The following is a 27,279-nucleotide window of genomic DNA, read 5'->3' on the forward strand; positions in this document are numbered from 1 at the left end:
AGAGAGGTGAGACTGAATTGTCCTCAAGGTTTAGGTCTCATGTGAATGCCCACCTTGATGACAAAACACAGCAGCAGCAGAAGTAGACAGCGAAGTTGAACTCTGGAAATAAGAAAGACATGATGGTTTTCAACGTGTCATATTTCCACGGGTCAACCAAAGGCCATTGTTGCCTCTCATGCTGCAAAGGGAAATGGAAAATGTGCAGTACTAGCACCCTAAACAGTACAGTGCTGCATGCTTGTAATATGAGAAGCATTATTCTCTTAAAATGAGGCTAAAGAGCCCTGTAAGATAGCTTTTACTGCCCTACTCTAGGGCAACATAACCTAACATTCTGACTTTTGAACAAGTGTAAATGACTCATAACACAGCTTTTGGTATTGAAGTCATTTTGACGGAGGCACACATAGCCAAGACAATTGATAACCTGTGAGGTGGAGCAATATCAAAGCTGGTCCTCTCAAAGTCAATGCTCTATGTGGGGTTTCTTAGTGGGAGCACAGTGACTGCAGAGTGTTAAAATTAGATGCTGTTACCGCTGCATGTATTAAAGAGAGAAATGTATTTGCATATCTTAGAAAATGCTTTACTTTTTCTGAAAAATTATATAATGTAAGTCAGTTGTGCTATTTTATGTATTTTCTCATTGGGAAAATACTAAGATTATGTCACTTCTCCATTTCATCCTGACCTTCATGGATTATGAGTCAATGCTGTAAGAAATGAATCCTGTCAGCATAAGATGAAACTCTTGTATTTCTGCTTTAGAAATGTTTGCTGCTGTTTGGTTGATGTATACTGGACTTCAGGATCTTTGTGGACTCACTGGAGGCGGAAGCCACAGCTGCGTCCGCCATCTCCCATCACATTTCCCCTGACAGGTGTGAACAAAGGACCCAAAGAAATGTCACTGCAGCATTTTAAGTCACTCGGACACCGCTTGCATTCAGGAATGAAACTGCCTTGGCACATTATGCAAATCATATTGACAGCATAACTAATGCTTTTATTAGGCTAATTATGCCTGAGGTCAAATCTGTCCGTAGCACAGGATCAGGACACACTCAAACCCAGTGTCTGGAAGCAGTTTGGTTGACTGAAAGGTTAGCAAATGCTTAATGTTTTAAGACAGCTTATCATGTAGTACTTTATATCCATGAAAAAATAGTTGTTATTGATTTTTGTCTATGACGTGAGCACCAGCAATGATCAGTCAGAGGCTCTCCTCTCCTTTTCGTTTAGTAGGACCGCGGGGATAAAAAGTAAAGGCAACGGTATGAAAAGTGTTTTTAAAAAGTTTCATGAACGTAGGATGCGAACATTTCTCTGCGAGATATTTTAGAGCGTCCAGAGAACCAGCTCTCTCTCATCATATAAATGTGCGTTGAAACTGAGAACATGTTAATCATAGGCAGATGCAACGAGAAACCAGAAAGGCAATGTAATTTTCATTCTCGGTGGAGATAATCTGCCGTCAGGGCTGAAACAAGGCTTATGTATATTTAATAGGATTGAGCTGCTGCAAAACATTTAGTGGCACAGACGTATTAAAAAATATATAAAGCTGTAGAAAAGGTTGCATATTCTTTAAATGAGTCAGCTCTCTTTTGGTCAGTAGGTTATGTTAGTATATCAGTGTTGAAATCCTTTTTCTAAAACCTCTGATGCTTCTTTCAATATACTTTGGAAGCAGTTTTGTTAGTTTAAATGAGCTTCATGTGCTTTTTTGAGATGGCTGAAAAACACATGAAGGCTTTAGAGTTACAATTTATCAAAGAAACAACAGACCTGTTTATTGACAAAAAGCTGAGGACTGGAGCTGTTTGAATTTAGCTTGTGCAAGCTTTAGTTGCTTTAGTCAGAGGTGGGAATTTTATACCTGCCACTCAGTGAAGAGTTAGTTAGGTTCTAGTTAGTAGCAATCTCTAGCTTCAGACAGCTTTTTAACAAACGCTTTGCTAACCTTATTGACACTTTTTTAAGTGCATGGTCTGTATGGCACCCACACATGAACAGTTTGTATTAAATGAAATGTCAGTCAACAAATGCAAGAAACATCTGCATACTACTGGATCAAGAAATCGTTAAATATTAGAGATAGTGATTCGTAGAAATTGTTTTGCACTTTCCACAGGACAATAGAGGTTCTCAGCAAATGATGCCTCTCTTATTAAAAAGAACAAAAATAGCAACACGCAGAAATCAGATGTTTTGTTTCCTATGTTTGTTTTTGAAAGTAGGATTGTGTGCATTGCTGTCTGAAATATAAAGCCTGAAGTCAGCATGACAGAATTGTTTTGGTTACAGATTTGTTGGGCCCATTACGAATACTATTATGTAGATCAGCCTTGGGAGATTTATTTCCACGTTGTGCATTTGAATTGTGTGACACCAGGCCTCTCATTTCATTTACCACACAAAAAAGCCTGCCAGTCCAACTTTAAGGTTGTGGAAATTAGACAGTCTTGTTCTCTTTCATATTTTTTTTCTATCGACTTTTCTTAAAATGTAGATCGTGTAAAATTGCTGAGCCCCTTCCACAGCCGCACACAGACCATACACGCAAAATGTTTTTAACCTCAGGATTTTCAATCGCTTTCTTTTTGAAAGATCTTTTTGAAATATTTTGAAGGATGCCTGTGTGTGGCATACTCAACACTGTTTAGATTTGAAACAGAAAGGCCACACACACACTCGGACAAATACACAAACACACACGCACGGAAGCACAGTTTTTATGTTTCTATGTGGAGTTTTTAGAGACCGCTTATCGGAGCAGCTTTGTATTCCTTCAGTTTCCATCACTATCATCACTGTAGCTACTAAACAACATGTGTAAACATAAATAACATATTTACTTTAATAAAATGTCGCTGAAAAATATCAACCAGATATAAATACATAGACATAGATTTTGTCTCCAGTTAATCAGCTGTGAAGAAAAACAATAATAGTTCAATAAAAATATCTCTTTACTTTTCGTGGGATAAGTGATGCTGTCAAAAACTATCAAAACTTAATTTTAATGAAAAAAAATCACTTCCTGTATTTAATGCCTGTCACTGAGAGGAAATGAGAAATATATTGGGAAATAGAGGAACAGATTCACAAAAAGGTTTACTTCAAAAAGTAGAATTTGCCACAGAAAGAGACTTTCCAGAAAACAGTGTTTGCTGAATATACACAATACCAGCTCCTTTCATCATGACATAATGTTTCAGGAGGTGTGCAGCTACAGTCCCAACTCCCAGCTTACATTGCATTGTTTTGTCTTATCAAATAAAAAGTGATGATTTTCCACTGTTTCTGTTGCTCTACAACAAAGGTGCTTGAATTGGAATTGACTGCATGAATAAATCAGATGCACAAATCAGAGGCATCTGGAGAACAGTGTTGTGGTGCAGCAGAGATGCTATTAAAAAATATATTTGTTTGCTTTTTCCTCTCTGTGTATTTAAGTACGCTTCTTTGTCGTTCTATTTTACAAAATTTAAACTTTCTCTTTAAAGTAGATGTGAAAAGATGCCAAATTTTGGTAAATGTTAACTGTTTTATAATTAATAGCACGTGGTCTTAGGCCATTGTGTATATAAGTGACTGAAAAATAGAAATGCTGCATATCCATTTTACTGCACTGAGTTTAACTCAAATGGCCACATGGAAGAGCAAGACATTACCATTTATTGTTTGGCTAATTAGAGGTTAGTTGCTGTGTCTGGATAAAATAACATAATTAGGCTTAGATTTATGCTGCTATATGCTGACAGAGCATTTGCTCACATGGTTGCATATGTATGAAATTCAAAGAAAATAAGGCTGCTGGCTTATGTGTTATAATAAAATATATTTAATTTCAGATCACCTGAGCAGGACAGTAGGGCACAACAAGGACAGATGGATGTGTGCCGGCGTGAGCGGAAGTGTTATAACGTAGGAGAACATTATAACACTGCAGAACTGACTTTTCAAAACTGCCCTTGGCAAAGACACACAACTGCCCCAGGGGTATCACACCATTTACTTCAGCACTCTGACCTTTGTGATTAAATGCACGTCTCGAAAATTCTTGCCTACAGAATAGACGGTGTTGCCCCGGACCAGCTGAAGCCTCACAACTCAAATTACATGATTTTTTTTACAAAGCTAATAAGTTATTTTTATTATATAAAGGAATAATGTTTTGCTCACAGAAATGAAACCAGATTTCATCCCCTGTAAGGTAAATGAAATATATCAGTAGGGGAAGGACATGTTTATGCTACTGCTGAGTAATGTTCCCACACAAGCTGAAAAGAGCTATTTTCACTGCTCATATGTGGTTTGCTGTTAACTGTGTTAACTATTTAGCTTGTATTCTTAAAATAGGACATATGTGTGCTGAAAAAGTAGTGGAGAACAGAATTTGGCAAAAATCTTCTTTTTTCTTTTTCTTTCCTTGTGCTATGGAGAAGTGAATAACTGGCCACAGCAGCAACGTAGCTGCATTTTATAACAGTAAAATATCCTGAAGAGCTGAATATCCTGAAAGACATTGGGTTTAGCAGCGGATTATAAAAACATCCCACTGATGTGCTATGTGAGTATCCCTAGACAGGCATTCTCAAGCTACACCCCCAACAAGTTAAGAAAATAAATCCTGTGGTGTTACATAGATAAAACTAGAATTCCTGCATCACAATTAAGAGTTACCATTTAGGATGATTTCTGCAAATTATCCTGTAAATGAGGATAAGGGAGCTGCGTCCAGCTCTTGCAAAGTTAAATTAAGGAACCTGGGGAAATGAAGCAGAGCCCACACTATGTCCTCATAAAGCCAAAACCGACATGTGATGCTGCTGTGAAGCGGATGAGAATGAATTGTTTCATTTGACTGTGGCCTATGTGTAATATGTAACAATACTGTGATATTACCCCTCTGCTTTTCTATTTTTCATCATCTATTCTTAACTATCTCAAGAGTGCCTGGTCTTTGACTGCTTCCAGTGAAAGAAAAGAAAGGGTTGAAATGACAAATTGTTAAAGACACTGTTTAAGTTTAAAGCTGTATTGTAAATGGTCCAACTTTTTTGTCTGTGATACTGTCTCCTCTGTACACGAGGGGGGATTTCCTCTCACTTCAAAATTAAAACATTCTATATTAGAATATATGTAAATTTTGAAGCCACATTTAGAAACTTGGCACACAGTAGTCACCACCCTCTTATCCATAGGATTGTTGCTTCCAAAAAGTAAACTTATTGACCATGAACTGACTTGATGGTTCTCTGCTACAATATATCATAAAAAGCAATGCAGAAATCCTGTGACACATTGTGAGGCACAGTATGAGAAAAATAGTGCAATCAGAGAAGCAACTTTATTGCTCTTCCTTGCCAACCTTGAGCCAGGGAGTGAATTATAAGGAGACTTCTGAGCAGGGCAAGATGCGTAGCTCCACAGGAACCTGTCAAATTTGACCCAGAAGAGCGTTTTTTTTTTTTTAAATAAGTTAGCAAGAACTTTATAAAAAACAGTGTTCACAAGGTGATTGCCATTAAAGTTGTCTTTGATGTAGCTCGCGAGAAAAAAAACAGACCCTGTATGGAACACATTTAACACAAAGTACACACTGAGTAAAAACAGAAAAGGATGAATGTAATCATCGTGGTTGGTCTGACAGGGGACAACCCCACAGTAACAATTGCAGTTATTTTTCCTACAATGATTAATTTATTCCACTTTGAGAGGGAAAGCCTAACATGATGTCAGATAGTCTTTATGTTTCCTTTTCTTTGCAGAATTTTCTAGACACAGGTTTCAAAAGATGCTCATAAATGTTACTTTACAAGCAAATTAGATGGAAAATCTTAAACAGTGTAAATAATATTGTTAATAGTGTATATTTCTATCAAAATATATACAATATTTGCAAAAATATTGAGCATTGAGAACCAGCAGCCATTGCATTTTTGCTTTATAAAATAGTATAAAGAGTTTGTCCGAATTTTTTGTTTTAAAGGAATAATCGATGGACTATCTAAGCACAAGGACAAATACACCATTTTTATTTTACAAAGAAAAAATGATCTATCTGTGATGGTTAGTATCATTTTCAGAGTGAATATCTCTTTACTTCGGCATTTTCGCTCAGTTGGAGATTGCTCAAACTGGCACATTACATATAAACCCACACAAACAGAGTATTGTAGTAGTAAGTCATAGGTAAAGCAGTGCAGCAGCCCAAATCTCTTTTAGTAAGGGTTGTTAGTTCCTTTTGATTTGTGTTTGGCTGCCTGTCACCAAAACCCATTCCCTGAAATCACATCACTATAATGGTCTAATCAGCACTTAACGACCCATGTTACATAAAATCAATGCACCCTTCCTTTTGAGAATGCAGAATATTTGGAGGGGCAGCTGAAGGCTGGTGAAAGGGGGCATGGGGAGGCTGTCAATAGGGATGCACTTGCCCTCCAAGTTCAGTGATCTTCCTGAGATCAAAGCTTTTACAGCAAAATCCTTTGTTTTGCTGACTAATCTTGTATTGATTTTAACAAGTTGTTAAGCTCTATTGCAGTTGTCAGACCGCTGCCAAACAACTCTCCTACCTGTAGAGGCTAAAAGAAGAGGGAGCTACAGTTCTAACAGGGAGAACTATTTAATTCTTTTCTTGTTATAGAAGGAATAGCGTTTTACTTTGCTTTTTTTCTCCCCTTTTCTTCTTATTTTTTTTCCCGTAGTTATGCAACAGTTTTAAAGTCATACCCCTACTGTGTTTACCTAGTTTCGTGCATATATTGTTTTGTGGTTCTTGTGGGAGGATGAGAATCTGTGGAAATAAAAAATGCGACACCCCATCAAGTATCTCTCCCACGTGCAAGTTGTCACGGAAAAAAATTCAAATCAATCAGAGCTATGCACTGTGGGCACTGCAACCTCGCTGTTCCTGTTGATGCGGAGAAAACAGTTTTGGATGCAACGTGAACTGACTGTGCGCTGGACTATCCGCTGCCAACCAAAGCCAGCAGGTCCTTTGCATTGTGGTTGGTAGAACTGCAGAGAGAACATAACAATGCCAGCTTGCTTTTATTTCAGTAGACCTCGGAGCTTCAAATGAATAATATATTGGAAGCAACTCGGGGGTAAATGAATAAATCTACACTAGGTGGGGATTTTTAAAGGGAGAAGAAATATCATAGAGCTACATCACTACCTTGTGGTAGAGTAAGATATTGCGCGACATTAAACTAAACGGAGACCAGTTCATTATTCTGACAGGAGGATACATACAGTTCATTTTGGTGTATTGAAAGTGGCGGGTTTTCAAACCCAGATGCCAAAAATGACAGAAAAAGGAAGCATTTTATGTTTTTTGTCAATTAATCAAAAAATAGAATTGTTCTGCTTCCTGTTAAAATAAGGCCATGGACATAACTGCTCCATCCAGGCTGGAGATAATTAATATCAATGACCTTGCTAACGTTTCAAATGCATCATGTTGACTTTAATGATGATGTGTCATAAGCAGCCGGAGGTGGAGACACCCGGCTCTGGTCAGGGGCTCCAAAGCTGACAGGCGAGACCAGGTGAATAATAGTCCATGGCATCTTATTATATTGCTGGCGTGATCTGATTTACTCCAGCAGCAAATGGTGGGAAGAGACCCAGTGTCGTTGTGGGTATTGAATTAACGAGGTTTACGCGCAAATGAACCCCACACTGACGGCAGATACATCACGAAAGATTAAAGAACATTTCCACGTGGCTGTGATAGCTGTTCGGCTTGCTTCATTACACTCCTGACTCACTCCACATGTGTTCGCTTCACAGCCGAAAATGTTTTGGAAATTTTGGAAGTTAGCGGGGTTGACTGACCTTTGCGTGAAATCTTCTACCAATCTACCTGAAGAGAGATTTTTTTCCCTTCTTTTTATTTTTACTGGTAATGGGACATTTGACACGTTAATACATCCAAGATCACAAAATCCATCTACGCACTGTCATTACTCATATGGGGAGTAAGAGGGGCATTGCAGCAAAGCTTCTTACAAAGCTTTGAACAGTGTATAGTATTTTCATGTTTTATGGTTCCCCCTGTTAGAAAATAAATAAATAAATAAATAAATACGACTAAACAATGTAGATTATACTGTTAATTTAAAATAATCCAATGTTAATACAATGTCTGTGGAAAAATAATAATTCCAACCCTCCTGAGTAATTTTTTTATACGTTCGTCTTTAAATAACACTACAACTCCCTGCAGCAAGAAACAGAAACGTGATTGGAGTTTAATAAACCACGTGACTGGATTGGACGAATGGCGAATGACCTAAACAGGAAGCGTTGCATTCAGTCTCAGACAGCGTGAAATCTGAAAGTCAACTCCAGACAAAATGCGGTGCATCTAATACACCTGTTAAATATATTGTCTTCTGAGTCTTCAGATTGTGATAGTAGCATGTTGTGCTTTTAGCAGGTTCTGCATCTGAAACAACAGCATTTGTCACAATGTTGCAGTCGGCAGCTAAAGTCCTTTCTTTTGCATCAGCCACCTCAGTATCTCGGGGAATAGCGGCAGGTATTAGACATTATTGTAAGAATACACCAACTAAACTAAGAGTGTCCCAAGCGCTGTCTGGGGCAGAATTGGGATCTAACATCAAAGTTCAGGTAAGTTATGTTTATTGGTTAGTATTTTCTGGTAACTGCGCTTATTTGTGCGATCAACCCTGCCGCAGGAACTCAAGCTCATTTAACTCACAACAATGGTGGCTTGTTATATGTGATTGCTAAGAATCTGCTAAACAAACTTCACCCTTATGCAAATTCTGCTGAAACTTGTAGGTAGTAAATAAATAACAATTTTTGTAAAAACCACTTTATGCTAATTTGCCTGGGTGCATGCGTGGAAGTTAAGTAGCGACAAACAAAACTGGTATTTGTGAAAGTTAACCACTGCTAACCCTAAATATTTTTTTGCTGACTCCCAGCCATCACTAGCTGAAAATCTGTTACATCACCACATTATCATATTTTCACTATGCCGCTATGCGACTGTAGTAAAACATCTTGTTTTGCCTCTAAGTTATACTCAAAACAAGTGTATTATTAGGTGGAGAGAAAGAGTCCATAAAAATAACTGTATAAACATAAACGAGCTGCGTTTTTGTAGCATCTTTCTAGTTTTATTGACCACTCACACATTCATAGAGGGTTTTCTTTTTACAATATGTTGCCCAAGGTCACTTCCAAATATCGGATGTAAACAAAATCCACAAATAATCTGCTTAAGTGCAATATTATTAATTCATTATTCAATTTGATAATCTCAGAATTCCATTTGAAATGATCATGGTTATTGTTAGTACCAGTACATCACAACACCCATACCCTAATGCCTAATGCTGCACTTTCTCACTTACTTTCAAATAATATCGTACCACATTCTATGCATTTATGTGCCATGTTGAGAAAGAACAAGCAGTGAGTTCTCAAATGACCAACATCCTGATTATGTATGCAAAATGTGCACATTTTGTTTTACCAGATGGAATAGCTGAGTGTAGTTTGTTCTGTGTCTTTGTTTTAGGGATGGGTTCGCTCGGTTAGAGCTCAGAAAGCCAATGTCTTTCTCCATGTGAATGATGGGAGCTCCTTGCAGTCATTGCAAGTTGTCGCAAGTTCAGAGCTGAGTGATCCGTAAGCATTTTGGCATTACTCCCTATAGACAATCCTTTGCCACAGAGTTTCTGACATGAAAAGTGCATGCTTAGAATATTCTTTGTTTTTCTCACAAATTTAGGTTGCTCACATTTGGTAGTGCTGTTGAAGTCACGGGCATTCTTAAGAAAAGTCCACACCAAAAACAACCAGTTGAACTTGATGCTAAGCAAATCAATGTAGTTGGAGAATGCAACCCTGTGGTAAGAACAAATTTCTCATACACATTTTGTAACTGTTTATATGGTTGCTATAGGAATCACAGTTTTATTGTATTTTGTTTTATATTCTTCTTTTTAAGGACTTTCCCTTTAAAATCAAAGAGCGACATGGCCTTGAGTATATTCGCCAATTTCCTCATCTCAGGTGCAGAACAAATGCTTTTAGCTCCCTGTTGAGGATACGAAGTGAGGCCACTGCAGCAATTCACTCATATTTCAAGGTGAGAACATCAGTGGAGGAGTTTCATAAAAAATGAGGAGCAAGAGTTTTTTTTAATTTTTTTTATTGTTTACCTTTTTTTCCTCCAGGACAATGGCTTTGTAGAGATTAACACTCCAATCATCACCTCAAATGACTGCGAAGGGGCAGGGGAGCTCTTTCAGGTGGAGGTGAGCATCTAAACACACTAACAGCTCTGTTTTTTTTTAAGTTAAAGCCCCGTGCTTTAGTCTGAGCAGATTTATGACACTGTTTGAAAACTTGAAATCCCCGCTTTTAACACAGCCATCAGGCCCAGATTATGCAGATGGAGAGAACTTTTTCTCTGTACCAGCCTACTTGACCGTGTCTGGACAACTTCATTTGGAAGTGGTGTCAGGGTGAGGTAAACTACAGAAAGTTGACAAATTACAGGAGAAATCAACTTACTTTACGTTGTTGTCAGATAACTATTGGATGTTAAGTGCTTAATCGTATTGTTTTTTTACTTTCATTTTACTTTATCAATTTCTGCACATTCTAAAGCTTACATATTCATATCAGTTGTATTCAGCTATGTACACTAAAGTATGTTTCTACTTATAACTCATACTCTTCTAGGGCTTTTTCTAAAGTCTATACATTTGGGCCAACTTTCCGTGCAGAGAACTCCCAAAGCAGACGCCACCTGGCTGAGTTTTACATGGTAGAGGCAGAGATCTCCTTCACACAGTCCTTAGAGGATCTCACTAAGGTTAGCTATGTCATATTTGATCTGTATTCGACCTCAGATACAAAATGCTATTTGTCAGTCAAACAGGACATTGAATAACATGTTTAAGCCTGTTAACTTTTTATTCTATACTACATATTTCTGTACTGGTTATAGATTAATTCGGCTTCCCTTCTTTCAAATTCACAGATGTCTGCTGTTCTGTTTGTCAGTTTTTGTTTGAAAGTTTGCGTCCTATATTAGGCCAAAGTCTAAAGCCATGCTTTCTAGGTTAGTGGTTGTAATTTGAGGTAAATAAAGTGTTGAAATGGTACAAAATAAACCGCTGTATGCATGTGTGGTTAATTGTGGCTTGTAGTATTAAGTGTTCTGTGTGATCAGTAAGATTAGAAAAGCATCTAAAATAAACAGAACTGATGTCATCATATAATTTCTGTGTACTGAACTTCAAATTTTGCAAATTCCCCATGTGACTTTTAAAGTTGCCCTTGTGCACAGTTGCCTGGGAAAGCTTTAATTATTAAACTTGGCCTGCTCCTTAGGTTATGGAGGACATGTTCAGATTTGCCACAGAGCATGTATTGGCTCACTGTGTGGAGGATGTGGATTTGTTTCACAAGCATGTGACTCCTGGGCACAGGGTAAGTCCTGAAGGACACTTGGGGACATAACCTGGCTCCAGCCATTACTCTGTCTGACTTCATTATTAGCTCAACTTATGTGTTTCCTCTTGCATTCATATATCTCAAGGACACTGTAGATGCTATGATAAAGAATAGCTTTCCTGTGTAAGTCTATTCCTTTTCTGTATATCACATTTAAAAAGTGGATGACATAAATAATATGGAGACAAAAGTTGAAGGAATATTTGGTGTCTTTTCTAAGGATTACCTACAGAGAAGCTATAGACATCCTGCGCCGCAGTTCAGAGAGATTTGCCTTCCCAACAGATGTGAGTGGCAATGATTACATTTTTATGTTGATATTGCAAACTAGATCTCTTCCTCTACACTCTGCTTGCTAACAACAAGTTTATTCCACACGGCTCTTCTTTTCTACAGTGGGGCTGTGACCTTAAGACAGAACACGAGAAGTACCTGGTGAAACACTGTGGCAACATTCCAGTCTTTGTCACTGATTATCCTTATGATCTGAAGCCTTTTTATGCAAGAGACAACCAGGATCATCCTGAGTGTACAGTAAGAGTCAGTTATACTGTATAACAGGGTGAATGAATGATCTAACCTCTCATTTCCTTCTTTGTCAGTTAGGGTATTTCAATAATTTGCATATCTGAGCTGATTTTGACTGTTGTGCAGGCAGCTGCAGTGGACCTTCTTGTGCCAGGAGTTGGAGAGCTCTGTGGGGGCTCCCTAAGAGAGGAGAGGCTGAATCTGCTGAGTGCTCGGCTGGAAGAGTAAGAATTCATACTCCACGAGTATAGGAAGGCTTATGCCAAAAGATTTCGACTACATTTTTCAATTTATCCTCAATTGCTTTAGAATTTTTCCTGAATGCATTCAGAGCAGTCATAATCCTGCCTGTGAGACTCCGGGCCAGCTGGTGCAGTTTAAGTCTTGCAGAGGCTGATTAAAATAAAGAAAATGCTCTGTACCCCCACCCCCCCCCCCCCCTCCCTTGTCTCTGACACATCTTGTTGTATCAGACTAGATGGGTTAGCATCTATTTTGCATGGCTTAGTGTTTTACCTCACTGCCCATTAAAGATATTACACTGAAAGGAAACTTTTAAGGGATGCTATTTCTGAAGTTTGATCATAAAGTTATATGACTCTGCCCATAAAAATCAAGATACCATACCTGATCTAAATTTGATTGATCTCCTGTCCAAGGTTGTGTCTGTGTTCAGTCCCTTTATACTTATGCATGCTGGATCTCCTCTGATATGGTAAAATGGTGACCTTTTAACTTGAATTTCATTTTTGGGAAGAGAACAAAGTTGCAGAGGGGCAAATCTGGCAAGAATATCGCTGCACCTGCGTTTCTGTGGCCAAACAAAATGTTTCATTGCACTATGTGAAGGTACATTATGGCATTGAAGTTGAAGTAATTTTAGCTGGATTTCCTCTCTCAGATATCTCAGGATGTTACTGTAGAACTCTGCATTGCTATTCTGACCCTGGGGGAGGAATTCAGCTCGCACATGAATTAAAATAAAGGAATAAATCAAAAAACACCTTGCCTGCTCTCGCACTCCTGACCTAATAGATCATCTTCAGACATCGACACTGCATGCACATCCACTAAAATCTCCTGTGGGTCGCTGGGTCTTACCCAGAGATCTAGCTACCATTACAAATGAGGATCCTTGACATAAATGTTGTGTCACGGAAGTTGATGTTTGCACAAGTTTAAGGTTCATGTTGGAAATTCGGGTGCGCAGGTGGTCAGAACAGGCCATCTAGGGAGCAATATGAAATTAGAAGCAGTGCTGCAAGTGGTCCAGAGTTTAACAAGAAGGTGACCTTGATGGGTGAGTTCAGACAGCTTTACATAAATGATTGTTTTTCTATTTTTATGGGTGGAGTCTTGTAACTTTTTAATCACATCTCTTGTAATTTATATAAAGGAATTTAGATGTTTGTAAACAAAAAAGAATATATTGTACTGTGCAAAATACGGAGCATTTGTGTGGCACTTTCATGCAGCAGTGGACAAAACCATTGAAATCATGCATTTATTGTAGAACTTGATCTCATGTCAATTATTGCACTTTTTTCCAGGGCTGGATTAGAAGACGTCTATAGCTGGTAAAGTAATAATAGTAAAAACGTCTGTATATTTATGATATTTTAATGGACATTAAAAGAAGTCTAAAAACACTTGTGAATTTTGCAGGTATCTGGACTTGAGGCGTTTTGGCTCTGTCCCTCATGGCGGCTTTGGACTGGGATTTGAGCGATATTTGCAATGCATTCTTGGTGTCGACAACATAAAAGATGTCGTTCCTTTCCCAAGATTTTCTCATTCTTGTCTTCTGTGAAAAAACAATTCAAGCATTTTGGATGTGTTAAAGTTATGTATGTCTTGAAAACATTAAATAAATGTAATATTCAGGATTGTTTTAATTTTTTTTTTATTTCTGTGTTTGCCTCTATAATGGGAATTGCTCATTGCCAGAATTTGAATTGATACATTTTAGTTTTCAAGGAATACTTGATGACATGAGCAATACTTCCTAGGGAAGCATTACCTGGTTACTTTCAATTTTCTGGTTCACTTTTCCAACAAGGTTGGTTTTAAGAGCAAGATGTTAACTTCCCACCAGATGGTGCCTTTTCCCATTTCAACTAGTGTGAAAATGCCAATTTTTTTTGCCAAGTTAAATTTGTTACCTGAATCCATATTATCTGTTTTTCCAAAACGCAGAAAGTTAAGAAACTGCCTTCTGTCTTTCATAATATCGAACTATACTTGGATCACATTATGGGCTCATACAACTTTTTTTATTTTTAATTATTTAGAGAAAAATAATGTACGGGGTTTGAAATAACAGAAAATCGCTTCTAGATCTGCTCGTTGTGTTAGAGACAAATTGATATTGTTTTATCCGGAGTCGCTTGGGGAGCTGTTTAGTAGCAGATCTTCCCCCATCCTGTTCATCCCAGTGCAGCCCATCCCTCTATTCACGGTGGGCGTGGTATCTAAGGAAAACAAACTGCAGACACCCTATGATACTTCCTCACCCTGCATCAGTTGAGTTTGGCGGCGGCTCTTCGTCAGCCGGTCGTGCGTAATTGCCTAAAAGCAGAATCGCACCGTTTTGCACGCCTCTTGTTTTACACGGTACCATTGGGAGCGACTGTCTAAATCTGCGACCATCACTACTTTGATTTTTATCAAATGGGGGGAGCAGACAGCAGCAGGGAGAGCCAAACCCCGACAGCACTTTGAACAGGCAAGCCCTAAGGAGCCATCATGTACTAGTGGCAAACCGCAGTTTCAGAGCGAGAAGAAGCAGCAGACACTGACAAACATGAGCGGCGGAGAAATCATCTTCCAAGGCTGGCTGAGAAAATCACCACCGGAGAAAAAACTCAGAAGATATGTAAGTGAATGCACTTCCGTTTAGTTTGTCTACGTTTAGAAGTTTGATCGGTACAGAAGTTACCCGATTTGTCTGCTTTCTCACTCTGCCAAAGTGACTCTTTGTGTTCATGTCATTTGATATTAACTGCTGTCAAACTCGTATAGTTTACTTGTAGCCGGTGCATCCTTTTTCTAACTCGTAAAGATCTCATGAAGACAGTTTACAGCATCACGCCCTCATAATAAAAGAAACGACTAATATAAAACAACAAAACATGATAATAAATACAAAAAGGTTTTCAAAGGTCCCTGGGTTTAATCCGATTGCACAGTGAACAAACTAATGTTTGTAATGATTACTGATCTTTGGTGCTCTGTAATGTAAGCCTGAAGGCAGAACAGTGAATACAGAGCGTGTAAAGGGGCAAAGTTTTAAAACCTTCATGTCCCACAGATGAGACAGTATTCTGTGTTTCCTGTGATCTTTTCACTCTTTCTGACTGTACAGTTGTGTGTGTGTGTGTGTGTGTGTGTGTGTGTGTGTGTGTGTGCGCGCATCTATAGACAAACTAAAACAAGAGGATACTGAGCACTACATTATTGATTATATGCAGGATTTATTGAACCATCCCATCAAGGTCCACTTGATATTAAACCCTCACTTAACTGCTTCTGTATTGTAAACAGCAGACAATTTGCAATATTTTAGAAAACTAACATCATTTAGTAAAAAATGGTGTTAGAAATTGTGCTTTAGTCTTATAGTCCTAATTTTGATGTGGAGTCCACTAAAAACATGAAATGACAGCAGATTTTACATGAAAGGCCACCCGCTGGGATGTATGATAATAACATGGAGGTAAGCCTGTGCAATAGATGACAGCTGTCTATAATTTTGGCTAAAGAGCTGAGATGCACGCAAACTGTCGTTTGGTTTTATCCAAATATGATGAGGTAATGTCTAATCAACAACTGATGTGACCAGTTTTCATCCTAGCCAAGTCAACTAATGTCACAACACTTGAGTGCTTTGATAAGTCTATATAAGCCAAAGCTGCTGGTCTCTTGCTGGATGCTAGGCAGGGGAATGGCTACAAATCAGATAATAGGATTTATGAAGGCAGATAGAGCCATGAGACAATCTCCTATAAATACAGCTGTCCACTGTTTTTGTATGGTGTAGCGTTACCAGGCCTCTCCGTGTTCCTGCTAGCTGATTTTGCCATGATGTCATCTCTCTGTTTCATCTGGAAATCCATCCTTGAATGTCTTCAGATGCTGTCCGGTCATTTAGTCATTGTCTTCCACTTAAAGCTGGCTAATGTTTACACAGAGACCACCATGGACAGTATGGAAAGGCAGCTGCAATACTACAGAGGAAAAAATTTGCTTGGTTACAGTACTATATAAACAACCAGGGAGAGAGAGGAAAAAAAACCTCTCAAGGCAAGATAGAGCCCACATAATGGACTGCAAGCAAGAACGCAGGGAGCAGCCTCGGAGCCCTTCTCACACTGCTTCTCACCCTGAAAAATAACCTATAAACAACTACACAAACACTGTTTCAGCCAGAAAACAGAGTCATGAGATGGAGTGTCCAGAACAGGCAGACTTGTGAATGCGATCATCTGTCCATCTGACATTCCTTCCACTTAAAGTCAGGCTATATGGACAATCAGGGCCATTTATTTACCAGTATTGCTGTCATCTGATGCAATTACGTGAATGTAGCGGGATATTTTCAGATACAATACTCCAGACATTCCTGGAGGTGTGCTGTGCTTGAGAACGTGGTGGCAACTTTGATCGGTCAGTAGAAGAGGTGAAAGGAATGTGTTGTTTTGGAGCTGTAACTGCCATGTTTTATGTTAAAATGTTCAGTTCAGTCGTGCCAATCAGAGGGGATTATTTATGAAAATATATCTTAATCCTTAATAACAACTTCCCTGTCAATATTCAACCATTTGTACCACCGTGCCCTTCCCAAACCAGCTGAGGCCCGTGTTTGTTAATCAGTAGTTAGCTGATGAAATAGTTGGTCATTGTATTTATCGTCTCCCGCGACCTTCCACAGATGATTTCTGAAAATATGCCACATAGCTCATTTAGTGCAGGGTAGAATCTGCTCGAGTGTAGGGCGAGAGTAAAAACTGGTACTACCACTGCAGGCCCAACATGCAAATCATGTGCAAAGCAAAACACTGCCAGTTAAAGCATGGATGCAACTAGTGGAGAAGACAGGAGACAGCATGTTTATGCAATGTAATGACTAGTCATAGTTTAAGGTTTTCTAATTGTATATGTGAATCACTACAGTAAGACTTACTTACTGTACAACAGCTCCTCACTTCACAAATGCAGCCCCTCTCAAACATGTGACAGTGGCTTTGCAGACGTGTGGTTAATTTTCACTTCTTTCCCACCAAAAAAAGTCATGGTCTAAATGTAAATCACTTGGTTGGAGTTTATCTCCTCTTTGGCGCTGATTGAGGTTCCAGAGGTGGGCAGTGTTTTAATGCTGGGGGTGGGAGTGGCCCAGCTGCTTTTTTTGAACAACGTCCAGAATAAGCAGAAAGAACATGAAAACAACTGACGAATCCAGTGTGTTCCCAGTTCCTCTTGCATAGTTCGGCTGAGGTAATTTTTACTCATCACTCGTGGTCAGACAGCGAGCTTAATCATGTCTGCTGTATGAAGCTGCAAACAATCTTCTACGTGCCGCTGCTGTGTACTAAACAATCTTCCCATTACAAAATCAATACATTGCAAATAATAACACTAAAGTTTGCACTAGTTTTTCTTGGCTTGTTGTAAAGAAGGAAAAAAAATCTTCTTTGGCTTCTTCCTCATTAGTTTCTTAAATAAATACATTTTTATTTATATAGCACCTTTCAAGACAGAATCACAAAGTGCTGCACATAAGATTACAAGTCATAAAAAGATTTAAGAAGAGAAAATCTATTTCTTCCTAAATAGATACTTTCAGTATTGACATGTGTCGTGATAAGTTGTCTATATTAATCACGCACAGTGTGACTCACACTGCATACATTAAAAACTGTCTTTCTTGCTCTCTGGCTGATCAAGCTGCTGTTTGCTAAACTCTCCCCATCTGTCCGTTGTTGTATCTGACATCACAGACGTGTTTGTTCAAATACAGTAAAGCGCTGCTACATTCCAGACAGATCATATCGGCAAGGTGATATCTTTTGCGTCTTCTTTCTCCCGCTTGCCCTTTTAAAAGGCTGTGCACTTTTTCCCTTGTGGATGGCACGCTGCAGAAGAGAGGAAGAGAGATGAGGGGAGTCGGTGAGGTTTAAAGGCAGGCATAGCAGAGCAGCAGCCTGTGTCCCACTGTCAGCTGCCGGGTCTGCTGTTGTTTTGCAGAGGGGCTTTGGGAAGTCCTTGCCCTTAGAGGTCAACTCCAAACACCTCCCAGTTCCTGCTTTGACAGACAACCAGCACTCCAGACATTTTCCTTGTTCCATCTCATCTGTGGGCCTTTTCCCCCACAACACTGGGGTGGCTTTAAGTGACACTATTGATATCTAATGATTTTTTATTTATTTTTTTGCTAAAATCATTAGATATGTTCACTTAAAAGAATTCTTGTGTTTGACCTGTGATTTTTGTTTTGTTTTGTTGTTGCTTTATAATCTGTTCATTATTTTTAGTTTTGCTTGGTGGGTTATACTGATTGTTCTATTATATATTTTGTCTGGTGTTCTTTCATTGGCAGTCCATTAAATGAAGTGAATGCAGATTATAAATATATATTTATATTTTCATGGTCTGATTTGAAACTTTCTTATGCCATACTCTGCTTTGCCATGAACTCGTAGAATGTAATTCTACCAATAGCAGATGCCAGACTTCCTTTGGATGGTACCTACAGGAAGTATTGCAAAAAGTCCCATGACAGGAATAGTAATTAAATTGGTGAGTCGTACATAAATGCGTTTCCATTTATGAAAGCCTTAAGAGCCGAGCTCAAAATAGTGTCCTTCTGAAGGAAATTGGAACCTATTGATTTTTTTCTTTTTTCTTTTGTGATTTGGACTAACAGTGAGATCGTTTATGCTTTTTTGATGACATTTAAGAAAGCGCACATGGTTTAATATAATGGTTCAAATAAAAATGAGTCAGACTACAACAACTTTGATTATAAACAGTTGACCGAAACAACTCTCGTGGTTATTCTGTTTTCATTTTTGACCCAAGTGGTAAAAGCAGTCTAGGAAAAAAATGCACTGACGTCATCTGCAAGTTGTGCATGCATAAACTTTATGCTGGTTAGTTTCATGTTCACCCACGTGTGGAGTTTTTTCTCCATTTAGAGGAATCTAGTTTCTGTACTGATTAAATCCAAATGTAGAATAATTGACACAAATCACACGTTTAGTTCAAACTTAGATGTCATATGACTATCATTAGATCGTCCTCCTGAAGCAAGTGAGCTGTCATGCTGTTGTCACCTGCAAACGGAGGCATACATCTAAGTATAATTCAAGTTACGCCCACAAGTTAGCATATTTTTAACATTCAGTGAAATGATCTGATTATCAATACCACACACTGAGATTAAGGTAGGATGGGAAAATGTGTATTTCTAGCATACATTTGAGTCAGCAAGCAAATAAGTAGGTGGTTGTTTTTTTGTTTTTTTTAATAACAGCAGCTTGTTTTTCATATTGTCACACTTCTTTGGATGTTCATCAAACTGTGGGATCTTAAAGGTGTCGTTCACTGAAATTTCAATATTAAATATCTTCGAGAAATTAGTGTGGTTGATAGTTCGAATGAGCTTCGAAGAATGCACCCATGTGTGGAAAAAACAGGTGGGAGGGCACTGGCCAAACTTTTACCAGTTAAGAAAGTTTTGTAGGGGTTGTTAATGTGTTTATACTATGAAATATAAGTGTAGTAAATGCTTTAAATATGCCAAAACACAGGCTGTTGTGTCTCTGTTTTATTTGAATCTCATTGCCTTTGGGCAGTACTTTGTAGGAGTTTGAAAAACAAAGTGACTTTTGGTTGAGGTTGTGGTGCAGGTGGTTGTGGCAGTCATAATGAAAACAGTGACAAGCACGCATATGTTTCTGTATATGGCATTGGTAAATATTTTTCTTGAGGACATTGTAATACACTGGAAAAAAACAAGTGTTTTGTCTAATATTTATGATAAGATCACGTGTTCTAATTCTGGCTACTTGTATGGGGGAGTTTAACACGTTTTATTGATAACAATGCTTTTTTAATAATAGATGATTTTCACATCATTCTAAGTCACATGCTAAAAGAGTTAAAGACAGAAAGACAAAATATTAATATTTGAATAAATCAATTAAGCTTAAGCTTTTTCTAATCCAAGCTTTTACTTCATCATCGCTACATTCGCACCTCACTTAGGCATTTCTGTCATACGAACATCTAGACATGGATGAGTCATTGCATGCTAGTTATAGGAACTGAAATTTCCAACAACTGAGTTTAGATAAGAATAAACTAATGTTTGTAACCAGTGTATAAACATAGACTTCTAGGACACTACACCACAGAGCTAACATTAAAACCTGATGCCTAATATTTTCTAGCTCTCCTTCATGCTGCCAAAAGAGCTTTAATCAGTTGAGACATGGACATGTGTCTCCTGGGAATACCCTGTGGTGTCTGGCGCAGGGACATTGACTGCTGGTTATGTTTTGGGGCTTCCACAGTTTGGGCCTGTTCAGGTGCATTAGCTGACGCTCGACTGGATTGAGATCTTGGAATCTGGAGGCTTGGTCGATACCCCCTCCCTGAGCTTGTTCTGTTTTGTTTTTGATGGGGCAGTTAATTCTGAATATCTCCTCTTAGTATCTTTACTTGGGCATTTTGTTGAAAAATTCAGAAATTGTATGTATTTGTTATGTCAGTGTTGCTGAAAACACGTTTTTGGTTCCCACGGGTTCCGTTTCTTGTTCATGCTTAGGCAAAAGACAACGTGGATAATGATATGACGTCCATTACGACTCTATGACGTGCTGTCCAGTCACAGGAGCATGTTCAGTGAGAGGCTGAGATTACCTAAATGCACCACTAAACGACACAGGAAATCATTCCTGCCAGTAGCTATCTCCCTGTACAACGTCTCCATCTAATGCACAGTGCACAGTGCAATAGTTACACCCTTTTGCACATCATCTACAGTGAAAATAACAGTTTTACAGTTTTCTATATATATATTTAATTTCTTGAATATTATTGTTATTTATTATTATTATTTTTGTGACTTTTTAATATGTTGTATTATGTAATTCTGTTCAGTCTGTTACTGGAGCAACTGTAACCACATGATTTCTTTAGGGATCTTCACCATGATTATTTCTGGCACAAAAAAAGTCAAGATGATAAAGCAAATGTTAAGTATTTAGCACCTATCTTTAAATAATATATGTCTTTTAATACAGTCATTGATAGCTCTGGATCAGGTCTGTCCCTGATTTGCTGTTGCTGGACCCAGAAACCTGCCAAGTGTTTATTTTATTTTTGTCTGTTTTCATCTCTCTGTGCTTTTCTTTTCTTTCTTCACTTTCCCAACTGGTCCAGGCAGAGGGCCACCTCTCTGGGTCTGGCTCTGCTGGAGGTCTCTTCATGTGAGAGGAAACTTTTCTCCCCACAGTCATGTTGTGCTTGCTCAGAGGGACTCGTTGATTTTCTCTGTGTAATATTGGGGATGTAAAGTTTTAATGTAAAGTTAACCGGGATGTTGGGAATTAGTGCCTTGTAAATCTAATTTAACAACTACATTTATTCATTTTAAGTTGTAAAATGGTCATTAAATGCGCCACTTATTAAATGTACTACATTGGTGTCTTTTTAAATTATAGCTTAATTAATAGTATTTTGCAAATCATCTGTCTGCTGCCTTAAGTAAAGTTCATATTTAGGTTTTGTCCAGTCTTAAAGGTTATTTCTCCCAAATTTAAAAATACAAACGCTATTTCACACCACGAATTATAGCAACACGGCAAAGTGGCTGTATATTTTTGATTCATACAAAAAAGAAATTCTTACCATTAAGGCAAAAGGACCATGAAAACTGAGCACATAAAAATAATAGAAGAACTTGTAAAACTTGTAAAAAAAAAAAAAAGAAAAATTGTTGGTCATTAAAAAGCAGCATCATGAAATTAAAATGCTAATTTTTTTGATCATCTTATTCTCAAACAAAACAAACAAAAAAATACATCTATATTGTGTTGCACAAAACTTTCAGTAAGACCTTGACAAAAATGTCGGTGGCTGACTTCAGTGATGCACATGACCTCATAGACATGTAGTTTGCAAATCCATTTGAGTGATTCTCCAACAAAAACCTCACTGTGGTCAGATTTTCTCCTTGTATGGAAATGTTTCTGCTCACAGGACCACTTCCATTCCAGAGACGTCTAATTCACTATATATAAGATATATAAAACCACCTTGCAAGGAATTAGAAAGATCAGGAGATGTTCACAGCACATTCGCGTAGACGTGTACAAGCTGATGCAGATGGCAGAGGAAGCAACACAAAGAGTTCTGATTAAAGATAATGCTTCTCGTTAGTTAAACTGTCAGGGTGGGCTCATCTAAATAAGCCCAGCCTTTTTCTGATACGGAGACATGGCGAGCGATTACTCATTTTCATAATGATGCAACTGTTCAACCATCAATTGAGGCTGATTATATCTACAGAGAGCTTTTTAGAGGTTGTTTTTCAAAGGCTGTGTTGCAGATTTTGCAGATCATCGCCCCCGTAAAGCGAGTGAATGAGAGCAGTAGGTACCAAATGTTGCATCCCTCTTGATCATCGTCACACCTGTGCGATGAGGCTGTCTGTCATAGTGATGTGATGGCGTGGTATTTGGAATCCTATTTGCTAAAATGTTATGAAAGCTCAAAGGTACGAGGCTCTACTCTGCATATGAAGTTGTGTTCAGAGGACCTAGTCTGTATTTGCAGTCTCTAGCTCACCTCTGACCTTTTATTAACTTACGAGAATTTATGGGCATGTTTAGGCCTTATCTTTATGTGTTATGTATTCCAGCTGCTGTCCTTCCAAGGCTAGTGTTTTGACTATTGGGAAACATGAGTGGTTTGATTTAAATTGCAGGAGTGCTCTAATGCATTTGCTATATTCCCCAGTAGTTTATACTCACAGAAACTCTTCTGTTTAACGTTTTTTCATGTTTACCTTACTGGGCACAAGGCTGGGACAAAGCTGCGTCCCACTCTTCTCCACTCAGTAAATGTAGCGGCTAACGATGCATACTGTTGGCACATTTTGTTTGTAACCTAAATTTATTGCAAGTGCTCCAGAATGTCTTTTATAAACTTTGTCTGCTTAGCATCTTACTCAGAACCCATGTGAACTCTACAGCTTCCAAAGAACCATTTGTGGCTTATGTAAGATTATATAAATGGATGTCGTATAGATAAATACAGATGAATGGTACCTTTTAAGCACAGACAAGACAAACTTACTTTTAGTGGATTATCATTCTCCTCTCTTGCAGATTGAGTACCTCATTGTTTTGTTTTCTAGGAGTTTTCGAGAATAATTCAGATTACGCTGTGTTTTTGTGCTGTGTAGATGGCCGTGTGCTATTCTTCAGCTTAATCTCGATCACATTCCCTCACTTGCTCAAACTCCAGCCTGCTCCTACAATGTGTTGTTATGTGTGACCTGCTATTGATTGGGACTGGATAATCAGGGCTCTGTTGTCATTGTGTATCCAGCTTTGTCTCCTCTCGCATAAACTGGAATCACAAGTGTTTAGGCATTTACTCACAGAGTCACGGTCATTTTAACCATTGTCCTTCCTAATTCACATGTTGCAAAGTCATCCTCACTGTTGTTCTTTTGTTGAAAGATTTTTCTTTTAAACCATAATCAAGCAGCATGTGACAGGCACAAAAATTAAAGTATTGTGTATTAAATATTCCTCCTTCATTTCACTGTTATAGGATAAATATGGGGGGTTTTTTTTGTAGGAGGGCTACTATAATTGACAGTTGCTTAGGATGAGTGGAATGAAAAGCTACATCATGCTAACACTGTATGAGCACTCCTTGTTGTCTACTATTATTAATGAATTTCACAAATAAGATTTCATGGGAGGTAAAAGTGACCAGCGAATCCTGTTTATCACTTTTTACTTTACTTCACTGGCAATGAGCAAGCACCTGTTTGTTTTCGTGCCGTCTCTCAGGTGTTTTTAGTGTGTGAGCGCTATTAAACAAGGGCACGCCGGCTGAGGTGTCCAATTCAGCTTAAACCAAGTAAAGATGACATGATGTAATTCCCTTTTCCACAATATGACCATAATAAAAGCTGGTAGTAGATTAGAAAATGTACACAAAGACACGCAGGGTGATTACAGAGGGTCTGCTGCAGCTTTACAGTGCCAGTGTTTGTGCAGCTGTGTAGTGTGTGTGTGTGTGTGTGTGTGTGTGTATACTACAGCATCCGGTAAACCAGAGGAGGTACAGTCAAAGAAACACAACCTGTTGTCTCTTCTTTCACTCCTTTAATAGTACCAGATGTAAACAAGACTATTCTAACCCCTAGCTTGGATAGCATAGTCATGACTGTTTGCTCATGCACATTTAAAAACATGTTGACTGATGTACGCCATCCAGCCTGTTGACACAGCCTACTACTAACCACACACTATGTATATCCGTAGTGTTGTAAAAGGCACACCTTAGATAATTGTTTAGGCCACGGCCATCTCCAAGTTCATTAGACGGTGTGATTGGCACTGCGAGGCTCTATTTGTTCGCGTACATCAGACAGAGCCTGTTTTTACTGTGTTTTACAGTAGACGAGCCAGTACAATACATTTTTGGATGACATTGTATTTATGATGCTAAGTTTGATATAAAACACATACCAGATAACTGCGTCCTCCTATTTCTGTGAAGCGGGAGCTTATTTCTGAGTTGGTTTGTTTTCCTACACAATTGGTTTCAAAGTCTGCCAAAAAAAACATCCTAAATAACAAAAGGAGCCAGCAATATTAGCTAGTTTTAGTCCTATTTTTAGATGCAACCACAGTCATAGAATTGTTTTGTATGGTTTTGGTATTGAGTGTTTTCCTTCCTATCCATCTACAGTACATGCACACATTGTCTTTTGTATGCCGCTGCTGTTTCTGTATCTGTAGCCAGCTGCCATCAGCACAGGACAAACGACACTGCTGAAACAAGGTAATATCAAGCTTTTATTGGATGATCGAATTGAATTCTTGGAAGCCTTAAAGTGCTCATGCAGGGGGGGTAAACTTTGGCTGTTGTGCTTTCACTAGCATTAACATTTTTGTGTTGTGCTTTACACAGGACTGTTGTCCTGTTTTCTGCTTCTTCTTTATTAGACTTTGACTTGATGAAATAATACTAGTACATGGGAGATGCCACATGTCCTGTATAGTTTGCAGTACATTGCTCAGACAATGGTGCAGCTCTCTGTCACCATATTAGTTTTGAGTGTGATCAGTGGCCTGGCCTAGAGCTCTCTCACTGGTCCCATGAACTACCCGGTCTAGTTGTTAACAAGGGCGTTATTTATGGCATTATTTCTGTGCTGAGACACCACCCGCCCTTTTTTTTTTTTTTTTTTTTTTTTTTTTGCTAAACACTGATGCAGCTTAAACACATCCCTCATCCAGCTTAGAGATATGGGAGAATACAGACTATTTTACAGCTTCAGCCCTTGTTTCCCACTACTTACAGTGTGATTGATGTGCTTAGACATGCTCTGTAGTACAGGCAGTGGGGTGAGTATGCTCGTTTCCTTGTGTCTTACTCCCTTATGATTCAGTTCACTGGGAAAGAGGCTACAGTGCCAGTTGCATTATTAAGATAATATTGCATTTCGTGGGAAGCTTAACATGATGTGTAACTGTTGTTTTTAGTCTTCCCCTTTATTTTATGCGAGTTGTGATTTGTTCGTAAGCAACAGCTTCATTTTCCAACAACTGAGTAATGTTCTGATTAGCATAAAGATTTCTAGATAAATTTTCTTCACTCTGTTGTTGAGAGCTGTCCTGTTTTAATGTGCTGGTTGCAACCGAGGGATACCAGGAATAACCCAACTGGGTTGCACTGACCTTTTGAAACTGGGCAGTTCTCCAGGTCTCAATTAAGTGATGCTCTGTCTTTCCAGAAAAGGCAAAAATATTTAAATGGGGTTCGCAAGAGTTATGGAGATTTTTTTTAAATGCATTGTAATAGCATTGAATCAAAGAGCTTTGTGGAACTTTGTTTTTGTTTGTGGTTTTTCTTTTTTCTTTAAATGGTGCTCTGCTTGGTTCTTTTGGAGGAGTGTGATAACTCCCCTGTGTTTCTATTTCTGTGAAATAAGTTCATACGCCAGCAGAAGCATTTAGGTGCAAATTTGAGGAGTATCACTGCTGACAGTTTCCACACAACCTTTGTTGTTATTATCAGTATCAGTAAACATTAAAAAAAACATCTCATAGCAAGAAATGACCTAATACATGTTTCACAGTATTACATTTCATGAAGATGCTGCTGATTATCTTGTTCACACTTCTTTCTACTTCCTGAATATGGGGTTAGTGGTACAGCAGCACAGCTGTACTATCAAGACTATTAAGATGATACTGCCTACAGCTTTTATCAGTTTATCAGTCTGAAAGAAAATAAACAGACAGTATTGCAAACTAGTACCTCAAGAGAACTTCAGTTAGACGCCGAATATAAGATAACAATCTGCACTTCCTGGAAAAAAACAGAAAAGAGTATGTGTTCAAGAAAGAATGTCAAAATAACCATTGGTATGATGACATTTGTCTCAGAAATGTACTTTATCGTAATTAAACACCACTGTTTAACACATTATTTTGTGAAACATTTTAGAAAGTAAAAAAAATGGGAACAGCTCACAGCAAATTCATAAAATAGCAAATCTAAGGGATGCATTTGGTTAAACCTCTTTAGAAAGATATATCTTTGAAATAAATTTGAAGGTGTCAGTTGTGCATCTGATCAAAGAAAGGTAGTATTATGCTCTAGGAAGATCATGACACAAACATAGTAGGTGGAACCAATACGCGTAGAATTATACAGTTCTCAATACTCATTTTGATACCACAACAAAATTATTATTATCCCATGTGCTTAAAAATGTATTTATTTAAAGTGTTAACATTATACTTTGTTGACAGGGCACAGAATGAAATATTGGCCTACTAATGTTACTACAAGGTGTGATATTAGTTACATTGCATAAGGTTAAGCATTTTGCTTTTGCAAACATTTTAGCCTATGGGACATACTTCATTTCACAGTGGTAATGTCAAAGTAGGATAATACTTTAGTTGTTGT

The 27,279-nt window shown here is 38.3% G+C and overlaps 2 protein-coding genes across 3 annotated transcripts in view; both read left to right on the forward strand.

The window, feature by feature from the left end:
* The first annotated feature begins 8,322 nt into the window (after window positions 1-8,322).
* Window positions 8,323-13,934, forward strand: nars2 (asparaginyl-tRNA synthetase 2, mitochondrial). Its single transcript, XM_085430649.1, has 14 exons — window positions 8,323-8,655; window positions 9,575-9,684; window positions 9,788-9,908; window positions 10,007-10,147; window positions 10,236-10,316; window positions 10,432-10,526; window positions 10,747-10,879; window positions 11,401-11,499; window positions 11,609-11,646; window positions 11,744-11,810; window positions 11,920-12,057; window positions 12,178-12,275; window positions 13,602-13,628; window positions 13,717-13,934. The coding sequence occupies exons 1-14, from the start codon at window positions 8,494-8,496 to the stop codon at window positions 13,859-13,861; spliced, it is 1,455 nt and encodes a 484-aa protein (XP_085286775.1). The 5' UTR covers window positions 8,323-8,493; the 3' UTR covers window positions 13,862-13,934.
* Window positions 13,935-14,579: 645 nt separating this feature from the next.
* The window catches only part of gab2 (GRB2-associated binding protein 2), a 34,418-nt gene continuing 21,718 nt past the window's right edge, over window positions 14,580-27,279 (forward strand). For both annotated transcript variants that reach the window (XM_085430650.1, XM_085430651.1), the window contains exon 1: window positions 14,580-14,926. In XM_085430650.1, the coding sequence (XP_085286776.1) occupies window positions 14,855-14,926 (72 nt within the window). In that variant the 5' untranslated portion in view covers window positions 14,580-14,854. The remainder of the gene's footprint in view (window positions 14,927-27,279) is intronic.

The sequence above is a fragment of the Copadichromis virginalis genome, linkage group LG14, assembly GCF_057382275.1.
Source record: "Copadichromis virginalis isolate Kocher_CV1m ecotype Utaka linkage group LG14, C_Virginalis_male_GT1.1, whole genome shotgun sequence".
NCBI lineage: Eukaryota > Metazoa > Chordata > Actinopteri > Cichliformes > Cichlidae > Copadichromis > Copadichromis virginalis.